Genomic DNA, 10,456 nt, shown 5'->3' on the forward strand with positions numbered 1-10,456 from the left:
GGAAATGTCATTTGTTTGTGTTCTTACATGTATTCCTAACAGAGAGTGGGTTTGAATCAAGAAAGATTTCAAAGAAAAGGAGATGCAGCCTGTCTTCACCCGCTGATCAGTATTATGATGCAGATGCAGAGGATGGTATGTGATGAACATTTCGGTAAAAATAACATGTCAGTGTATGAAATTAAGCAGATGAACGTTTGTTTTATTTAAGAACTAGGACTGCTGTCCAAACTTAGCTTTGTTGTCAGTTATTAACACAGTTATCACCGCTTTTATGAAGAATTACTTTTCTAGCTTGTCACACAAATGGTAATATTTTGGGTTGTGTATTTGAATGTGTTCCAAAAACAGTGAGCAGTGCTGCACCTAAAGTCAGCTATCCATCAGAAGGGACAGCTAGACTTTCGTCCCCTGAAGGGAGTAAAGAGAAAGGTATTTTGTGATAGTATGACACACATTGTCATGACATTTACACTGATGTAGATGTCTTCATGGGTCCACCAAACCCGAGCGGGTCTGGGTCGAATATTTAAACTTTTTTCTCGAATCTGGGTCGGGTCTGACATTGCGACGGGTCTCGGGTATTTGCAGTAATACTGTATTTACCTACCTATTGGAACCAGTATGTAGGAATAGACAGACATGCCGAAGATAATATATCTGTTTCTATAGGCACACGCTTCTCTTTGTCATTTAAAGTGATTGAAAGTGTATATTTTCTGAACGACATGGGTCTGTTTTTCGTTTTTTCCTACAGTACATTTCAGAACAGATCTGTTTTTCTTACGATTCATTCGGTATGGGTATAACAGTTTTCTATTTTATTTAATAAACATTGGGTTGGGTGGGAAAGACATTTTGGACCCGCGAAGACCTCTACACTATTGTTACTTTGTTGAATGTGTGATCTAGCCGGTAAAGTTCTCAACACAATACAAATGGCTGATATTAGTGATATGCTGTTGATTGGGGAATAACATTGAGTTGTGTGCTTGAATTTATTCCACACACAGAGGGCAGTTTTAGATTCAAAGACGGGGCTCCAACAAAAAAGAGATCCAAACAACAGTTCTCAGCTTCTCCACCACACGCCAAAGAGAATGGTATGGTGTGAAGGGGGAAGAAAATCTATTTTTCACAAATTTTGCAGTTACAATGTCAATAGTTTGGTAACAGTCTCACAATTTTTTTACTTCTCACAATATCTAGGTTTTTTTCATGTTTTATAGGCTTATGTATCTGAATAGTTTTCAGGCCCAGTGAGCAAAAACTAAAAAAAATCTAGCCTGTTCACATTTAAAGAGTGACCCATTTAATATATTTGGCTTTTTAGTTAGGCGATATTAAAGTTTTTGTTTGTGCTTTCCAGACATAGAGAGTGTCCGATGCAAAGATAGTGTGCAAGAAAAAGGAAGACTGGGAAATGCTTCGGGTTGCAATTAGGAGGGAGGTGTGTTTAGGCGTAGTATCCTTCAGTAATGCAGAATCTTAGATTTTTACATTCTGTATTAATTTAAATGTTTTTCATTTCATCCTGGAACCAACCAATTACATTTAGACTCCTTTGGTATAAAAAAAAGACATGTAAAGTCTGGTATGTTAGGTTACTTCAGATGCTGCGACGTGTTACGTCTTACCATTTACAGGTTGCTGATGAAATAAGGCAGGATCTGCTGTGTTTTGTTTTGCATCATCTTAGAAATTAATAATTGAGATGACTTTCCGTTCCTTTGCATTGTTATCCTAGATGAGGTTGTGCTTGCTGTGTTTCAGACTTGGTCGTCAGATTATAGGGTTTTGTAATACTGTTTTCTCTGGTTTAGGTGCTCTAACTTCAAAACGTCAAAAGAACCCTTGGACACCTGTTGAGAGGGATGCAGTATGGAAACAACTGGGAAAATGGATCTCAATGCAAAGGGTGCCTGGAAAAAAAAAATGTGAAGCATGTCTCACAAAAGAGCCAGTCCTGGATAAAAGATCCTGGAAGGATGTTAAAAACTACGTTCATAACTCTATTGAGAGTATGAAAAAACAACATGCACATGCAGTACTTGCTGTGAAAGGAAAAAAATAGTTTTTCCTATTATGCTAAGTTGATTGTTCATTGTTTCAGCTACAGCACTGAAATTACAACTGCTCGCTTTGTCTGTATCCAGTATTCCCTGCAGATAAAATTCTACTTTTACATTATTTCAAATAGTCTGTTTAAGTTTGCAATACTAAGTAATTGATTTCGTGATAAACAGTACGTTCTGAACTGTACTGCTATGTCCTTTAAGTGGACTTAAGTGGATATTTTCATGCTGACATTCAAAATAAAAATAAAACATCAGTAGCTGGAAATATTGCTTATTATTCCTGAATCAACCCACTATAGCCACTGATTGAACTGTATGAGGCCCATGTTTTATTATAAAAATCTGAAAAAAAAATTTAATAGAGCAACTTCATTAGGACACAAATAAAGGAAAGAATGGTTGCCTCTCATTCACTGTAGGCATAATAATAATAATAATAATAATAAACCTTTATTTATATAGCACCTTTCATACAGGGAATGCAGCTCAAAGTGCTTTACATCAATAGAGGTCAATAAGCAGCAATAAAGAGCAATAAAAGCAAAAAATATATATATATATAATAATAAAAAGACATGAATAAAAACATAGAGCACATTTGCAGGCAGAGAAATTAAAAAATGTTTTGCGAAGAGCAAAGATTACCGGTTTAGTTGAAGGCTAGAGTGAAAATGAAATGAAATGTTTTTAATAGCTTTTTAAATATGTTTATAGATGATGCCTCCTTTGTATTTTCTGGTATTTTGTTCCACAGCTTTGGGGCATAGTTAAAAAAGGCAGCATCACCGATTTTTTCATGAGTGGAATTTGGAACCTTTAGCAAGTTAGCAGTCGAGGATCTGAGGGCCCTTTGTGGAACATAGGTTTTTAGAGAGTCGGTAAAGTAAGCTGGTCCCAAGCCGTTTAGAGTTTTATAAACAAGCAATAGGACCTTGAAATCAATCCTGTGGGAGACTGGGAGCCAATGCAGTGATTTCAAAACTGGAGTAATGTGTTCTCGCCTCTTTGTTTTTGTTAAGAGTCTTGCTGCTGAGTTCTGGATGAGTTGAATCTTCTCTAAAGACTTTTTGGGGAGACCTGTAAGGATGGCATTGCAGTAGTCCAATCTGGTTCTAATAAATGCGTGAATTAGTTTCTCTGCATCTTTTTGGGTTATGAATGGTCTTACTTTAGCAATATTTCTGAGGTGAAAGTAAGAGGTTTTGGTCACCTTGTTCAGATGGGAGGTAAAGTGTAGGTCAGAATCTATGATAATACCTAGGCTCTTTACTTCAGGTTTGATCAGTGAGGTCAGATTACCAAGGCTTGTGCTGACTTTCTCCCTTTTGACTTTGGGCCCTACTAAGAGGATTTCTGTTTTATCTTCATTTAGTTTTAGGAAATTTGCGCTCATCCAATTATTTATTGCAATTAGACACCGGCTCAACGGCTCAACAGAAATTTCCACAGCATAGCTGTGGAAATTGACATTGTATTCTCTAATGACATCGCCTAGTGGTAGCATGTATAGTGAAAACAGTATTACTAGTATTATTACTCCTTATATTGCTGATTTTTGAGTCCCCAATGAGTACAATTTTTGGGTTTTTTAGCTGTGTAGCCTGTGAGAGAGCTTGATTTTTTTCCCCTCTGTCATTTTGTAGGTGCTGATATTGCTTACCGTACTTAGCATGATGTACTTGTGGAATGTTATTTCTGGGAGGTGAAGGCAGCTTTTTGGGCTGTGTGTCAGAGACCACAGGTCGGATAGTTTTGGATTTTGCTGGGGGTTTCGAGTTGGGGGAGAGTGCCTGGAATCTGTTTCCCAGCTCAAGTTTTTCTTCGGTAGGTGGTGAGTGGTGTTTCTTTCCTTGTTTGTATTTTTTCCTCCGTACAGTTGTCCATGTCTCTGAGTACGTTGGGGTAGAAGTCATATGTTTGGGAATGGCACCTTTGTGATCCCGCTGAGTCAGTACATCAGCATAGGTGTTGCGCCCATTCCATGGGATGGTATCGTCTGAGGCTGAAGCCTGATGTGCCGGTACCAGGAATGAGTCCAAATATGTTTCATCCATCTTGATTTGGTGAAGTGTGGAAATCCTGCTTTCTAGTTCTGCCACTCTAATTGTTAGGTGGCAGCACTCGGTACAGCCAGTACTGGAAGCCATGCTGGAAATATGCTTTTAAATGTAAGTATCTTTAGTTTAGTGTTTACCTTTACCGTACCTTTGTTAAAACGGTAGTACATAAAAATAAAGTTTTACGTTTAAATGCCAGTACAAATTGCTATTGATAATTAGCTAGATGCCTCACTAGCTAACGGTAGGCTAGCTAGCTAACTGAACTGGATTGACGGACTAACATTAATCCTGCTTAGTAATTGTCATATCATGACTATCAGAGTATTAAAGGTACTGCATTTCTATTTAAATTATTCACTTACCTATAGGTCAAAAGAGGCCTACTTCTATTGTTAAAAGTTTACTTAATACAATTAAATGTACTTTTGCATTGAAAATTAGCCTGAATCCCTTCACTGATATCACTCAATGCTTCACATTTAGGTTTGGCTTCAACTGCAGCTCAACAGGGGTGTTAAGCTTTTTCACCTCTCTAATCCTACATTACTCATTGGAAGGTAATCTGGAGAGAAGATAGGGACATTAATAGGTTTAATCTTTTCAAAATTGTTCTGTTCACTTTTGCTCACATTTAATAGTATTCACACTAAAAAGAGGGAGGAGAGGGTTAAAATTAACATGATACATTTATTAATTGGCATGAACAAGAAAGTAGTAAAGTCATAAAGAAATGTGTCCAAAACTGACATTTATTACATCAACTTGAATCACGCAACCTAAACATTAGAATATCAATCTGATTCTCGTCAGAAGGTCACAGTCAAAAAGTTTGCAACTACCAAATAAGGGAGGTTAAAAAAAAAAAAAAAAAAAAAATATTGGGTCATGTGATCTATTTTCTGCCTAGTAACCATTGGTCCTCACATATATAGTTAATTGAAAGATTTTTTTCCCGTTTGAGTTTGTTGATATTTTAAAGTGATATCTAAGCTTTTGGCGCCCTCTACTGTTCGAATATATTTTTTTCCTGCTGCTAGCATCACCAGAAAGGGTGGCCCTCACTACCTAGGTCCTGTGTCAAGGTCCCCGCAACTATAGAAATACCTGTATGTGTGTGTTTGCTTTATGTGTCTTTCAGATGGGTCAAGGACCTTGAGGCCACGAAAGCCATCACCACGGTGGAGCTTTATACAAAGAGTGTGGCCCATTTTTTAAGATACGCTGAAGAGACCCCACCAGCATCCAGCAGGCTGACCAAGAACCAGTGGCGAGGGGTGAACCGTAATTTTAAGGCAATTACCAAGTCCCTACAACGCCAGATCACAATTCACCAGGTGCATGTCAAGGAGAAGAAGGAGGCGAATGTTGTCCCCAAGACAGTCCTGATTGAGTGCCAGCGCCTATCTAAGTCCAAGATCCCTGAGATTTTAGGTAAGTGTTTTATCTCACTATTATTACCCACTTATTACACATCTCCTCGTTGTTACACTGTTAAGTGCACTGCAATGTTTACTCATGTTCACACAGTTGCCCTGGAGGAGTCCCGGACGCAGAAGGATCATTTCCGGTTTTATGGCTAAATCTGCGCCTACTTTTCCACAAACTATGGCCACAGACCAGGTGTCTTCAAGAACATGTTGATAAAAGAGGTTGAGGAGGCAAAAGGGACCAGAGTGGGAACTTTTTGATCCATGTAAGTCCATCCTCTTTGGCTTGATTAGATTTACTATTGAGGCTAAATGTTTACATTATTTGGTCATTTTTGAAAACAATTGCACCTGCATAGGATGTGTTTTTGTGTGTCATTATTTAAAAGGTGGAGGAACACAAAACCAACAAGGAGTTTGGGACATGCCAGCTCGCCCTGACAGAGGAGGAATACTGGTGGTTCAAGAACTTCCTCCAATTCTATAGGTTCCTGAGGGGGGGGGGTGGAAACACAGCACTTTTTCTTCAATTCCCGGAACTCTGACCTCAAGAATCTCCCCACCTACCTGAGGGAGGTATGGAAGGAGATGGGCTTGCCTGGAAGCCCCACCTTCACTGACATACGGACCTCAATCTCAACTCATGTAAGTCAGATTGGAATGGAAATGTCCTATTACACAGCTGTCTTAAACAAATCAATGACTGATTGACTGTCTTCTCTTTTGTGTGTGTGTGTGTGTGTGTGTGTCTGCCTGCCTGTATGTGTGTGTGTATTACAGTGCAAAAAAGGACCGGGAGACAGTGGCTCGGTTCATGTGCCATGACACCAGGACGGCGGACAGGTTTTACGCCATCAGCCTCAACCCGACCCAGGCCATGGAGGTTAGATCCTTATTCCAGGCAGCTTTGGAGGGCGAGGACCAGGTACCAGTGAGCCAGAGACACCCCTCAACCTCAAAACCATCAGAAAGGTGCAAGGGAAAGGCAGCGGAAGACGAGTCCCTTTCTGAGGGGAGCACTTCTTCTGAAGCCACAAAGGTCCAGTACCAAGAGTCCGGGACATCATCCCCGGGTTCTGAGTCTGAGTCGTCCTCGTCGTCAGGGGTGGGGCAGATGGCTACACTACCTCAAGTAAGCAATTTGATTCAGAAATCACAAGCAACATCCAAATGTAAACCACTTAACCGACAGAGCCATACCCTTCCTAGGATGCTATTGCAGTCACAGACGACTATGTTACAGTCAAATGTTCAGTGTGAGATATTTATTGTTGTTTTTGTTTGCTGTGCCTGCAGACACCTCCTAAGAGACCAGCACCGGAGAGCGAAGAGCACCCCACGCCCTCCAAACTGCCGGTGACAGACAGGCGCAGTGTCATGGTCTCCATCACCCCGATGAAGATGTCCCCGCTGAAATCGAAGAGCAAAACTAGACACGTCTCTCCTGTCCTGACCCAGCAGGGGATAAGGAAGCTGAGAGCAACAAGCGCCCGGCTCAAGAGGGCCATTGCCTCAAGGAGGCTAAAAATGGAAGGTAAGGACAAAGACACTGTCCCACCCCACAGCCCAGAGGGAAAAGAATGTGAGTCAACCTCTGTTCAAACTGAGGAAGCCATGGGCAGCAAATCTTGATTGATTGACTCTATAGGTTGGACACTTGTTCCATATTATATATAATAATTAAACAAAAACTTCAATTGAACTATGTACAGGTAAGCCAAAAAGTATTCATACCCCTTGCCATAGTGAATTTGTATTTGACGATTGTGCTGGAGATATAAACTATTTATTTTAAGGAAACTTTATTCATATACCAGAAGAAACCTGTTGGTCAAATACAAATTCACTGTGGCTCAAAAGGTGGCATGGGTATGAATACTTTTGGGCTTACCTGTACATGTCAAATATCCTGAAGAAGGTGTGTGGAGGGTTTCACCGACTCTTCCCTGTATAGAGACAGAAAACTATTTTTACAATAATGCATGCACACACAGATAAATACACACAAAAATACCTGTCAAACTATTCACTTCATATTGTTCAGAGTTGAACAGAGTCATCATACATACCGTGTCTGGTTTCCCTTAGGATTCAGGAAACTCAATCTCTCCTATGAAGACCAAATGTAGAATTGATATTTCACCTCTTCCATTGAGACTTTAGTTGGACATACACAAAGTAATTATTCCTTTATAACATTCTCACCTAACATAGATGAAAACATAAACTCTCCCGGGGAAAAGTATTGACTGAAGTCCGCAAGGCAGGAAAAGGGATCTTCCTGCAGGGACACGTCGTCACTCTCATACAGAAGGGCCAAAAGGGAGCCTTCTTCCAGGGGCATGTCTCCAATGAGGTTTGATAGGCAGGAAAAGGGATCTTCCTGCAGGGACACGTCGTCACTCTCATACAGAAGGGCCAAAAGGGAGCCTTCTTCCAGGGGCATGTCTCCAATGAGGTTTGATAGGCAGGAAAAGGGATCTTCCTGCAGGGACACGTCGTCATCATGAAAGCAAAGGTTCTCCCAGGAACGTGACCTCATCAAAGTTCAGTGGAAATGACGTGGAACATTCTCCTTGGGACATATGTTCACCCACGTTTGATGGAGATGAAACAGAACATCCTAGTGGCACGTCTTCACCTATGAATGCGGTTTCACCCTCATTGTCCAGCTCCTTCAGGTCAAAGTCAGTGACCAGTGGAGCAGGTGGATTGGTCATCCTGAGAGCCCTTAATTTGGACAGTGTGAGGCCTCTTCTTAGGATGATCATTTGTGCTTTGATTTCTGAATCCTGAAATGAAAAACAGACAAAGACACATTTGTAAGAGTTAAATTATGCATTTAAACAAATGCTTTGTTTACATGCTTCAGGAAATAAGTCCCTAGGTAAAGGTAAATTCAGTGCATTCATTTTTATATACAAACTAGGCAGTATTTCCTACCCATTCATATACATTGCAAATGTACAGGACTTATCTTAACTGACTCTTGTACATTTGCAATGTATATGAATAGGTAGGAAATACTGCCCAATTGTACAATGAAGAATAGGCTTAAAATGCTTATTTATAATGTGTAATACAGTTGCTTCTTGATGTATACTTGTAAAATCCAACTCCCATGTCTTTAAGATGTCTCCTTCAAATGTACAATTGGGCAGTATTTCCTTCCCATTCATATACATTGCAAATGTACAGCAGTTACCTTAACTGACTCTAGTACATTTGCAATGTATATGAATGGGAAGGAAATACTGACCAATTGTACATGTGAAGGAGACATCTTAAAGACATGGGAGTTGGATTTTACAATTATACATCAAGAAACAAATGTATTACATATTATTATTAAGCATTTTAAGCCTTTTCTTCATTGTACAATTGGGCATTATTTCCTACCCATTCATATACATTGCAAATGTACAGGACTTATCTTAACTGACTCCTGTACATTTGCAATGTATATGAATGGGCAGGAAATACTGCCCAATTGTGCATGTGAAGGAGACATCTTAAAGACATGGGAGTTGGATTTTCCAAGTATACATCAAGAAGCAACTGTATTACACATTATTATTAAGCATTTTAAGCCTTTTCTTCATTGTAAAATTGGGCAGTATTTCCTACCAATTCATTTACATTACAAATGGCACAAGTCAGATAGCCTGACTCATGTACATTGGCAATGCACAGAGGGGACCCCTAACAGGTATGAGGAATGTTCTCTCCTTTCATAAACATTGCTTGTGGACGGTGTACTCTTGGTTAGTATTTCTTGGACAGTACACGTGCTGTGTAATACATTGCCACCGAAAAAAAATGTAATACACAGGCACTGGATGTAGACTAGGCCCGAAACACATCCTGTGTAGTAGCGATTTATGTGTTTTTGACATATTGCGGCCCGTAGGTCGCTCATAGACACACCGTTTTCGACATGCTCCATTGGGGGATTGGGGTGATGAATCATCCACACAGTTATGCCAGCTGTGTGCAGTTTTTCATTCTGCAGTTGTACGATTTGTATTCAGCAATTGTACACTTTGCTCTCTCCCATTGACAATACATTGCCTACTCCTCAAATTTCACCTCACGCTTTAACGGGTTTCTGAGTGTCGTAAAGAGCTGTGCTTCGGATATGTTCATCGGGGGTGGGCCTAGTCTACCTGGTACGATCTGTAGCCTCCTGCGTCCACAGGAAGCCACTTGTGACCCCCGAAATGTGTTACAAAGGCCTCCCATATACAATACATTGCCACCGGCAATGTAATACACAGGCACTGGACGTAGACTAGGCCCGAAACACATCCTGTGTAGTAGTGATTTATGTGTTTTTGACATATTGCGGCCCATAGGTCGCTCATAGACACACCGTTTTCGACATGCTCCATCTGGGGAATGGGGTGATGAATCATCCACACAGTTATGCCAGCTGTGTGCAGTTTTTCATTCTGCAATTGTACAATTTGTATTCAGCAATTGTACACTTTGCTCTCTCCCATTGACAATACATTGCCTACTCCTCAAATTTCACCTCAGGCTTTAACGGGTTTCTGAGTGTCGTAAAGAGCTGTGTTTCGGATATGTTCATCGGGGGTGGGCCTAGTCTACCTGGTACGATCTGTAGCTTCCTGCATCCACAGGAAGTCACCTTTGACCCCCAAAATGTGTTACAAGTCATCCCATTGACAATACATTGGCTACTCAACACAGCCTTTAACGGGTTTCCGAGTGTCGTAAAGAGCTGTTCTTCGGATATGTTCATCACAGGGTGGCCTCGTCCTGCGTCCACCGGAAGTCATGTGTGACCCCGCCCCCCAAAGCTGTTTCACCCAATGGAATCCATTGGGTGACCTATTGTGACCTTTATCACTCACAGACAAGCCATTTT

At 40.6% G+C, this 10,456-nt stretch overlaps 1 protein-coding gene and 1 long non-coding RNA gene across 4 annotated transcripts; one reads left to right on the forward strand and one right to left on the reverse strand.

Annotated features, from left to right (window-relative positions):
• Positions 1-6,044: 6,044 nt before the first annotated feature.
• On the forward strand, positions 6,045-8,462 carry LOC109615425. Of its 3 annotated transcripts, none has more exons than XM_020044701.3 (4): positions 6,045-6,210; positions 6,346-6,697; positions 6,862-7,099; positions 7,780-8,462. In XM_020044701.3, the coding sequence occupies exons 2-4, from the start codon at positions 6,380-6,382 to the stop codon at positions 7,812-7,814; spliced, it is 591 nt and encodes a 196-aa protein (XP_019900260.2). In that variant the 5' UTR covers positions 6,045-6,210; positions 6,346-6,379; the 3' UTR covers positions 7,815-8,462. The 3 variants fall into 3 exon arrangements, with proteins under 3 accessions (XP_019900260.2, XP_034149987.1, XP_019900259.2); XM_034294096.1 differs by lacking the exon at positions 7,780-8,462 and adding an exon at positions 7,654-7,734; XM_020044700.3 differs by lacking the exon at positions 7,780-8,462 and having other exon boundaries at positions 6,862-7,261.
• LOC114839878 lies at positions 7,290-7,838 on the reverse strand. The gene is made up of 3 exons (XR_003782223.2): positions 7,771-7,838; positions 7,635-7,675; positions 7,290-7,511 (listed from the first exon to the last, which is right to left on the reverse strand). It is a non-coding gene; the product is annotated as an uncharacterized LOC114839878 (long non-coding RNA).
• Positions 8,463-10,456: the final 1,994 nt, after the last annotated feature.

This window comes from Esox lucius, chromosome 9 (genome assembly GCF_011004845.1).
Source record: "Esox lucius isolate fEsoLuc1 chromosome 9, fEsoLuc1.pri, whole genome shotgun sequence".
In the NCBI taxonomy this organism is placed as follows: domain Eukaryota; kingdom Metazoa; phylum Chordata; class Actinopteri; order Esociformes; family Esocidae; genus Esox; species Esox lucius.

Bases quoted from the DNA above. Each gene is read 5' to 3' on its own strand.
- LOC109615425 (XM_020044700.3), top strand. From the start codon at position 6,380: ATGTGCCATGACACCAGGACGGCGGACAGGTTTTACGCCATCAGCCTC. The intron at 6,698-6,861 runs GTAAGCAATTTG...CTGTGCCTGCAG, and splicing joins AGATGGCTACACTACCTCAA to ACACCTCCTAAGAGACCAGC.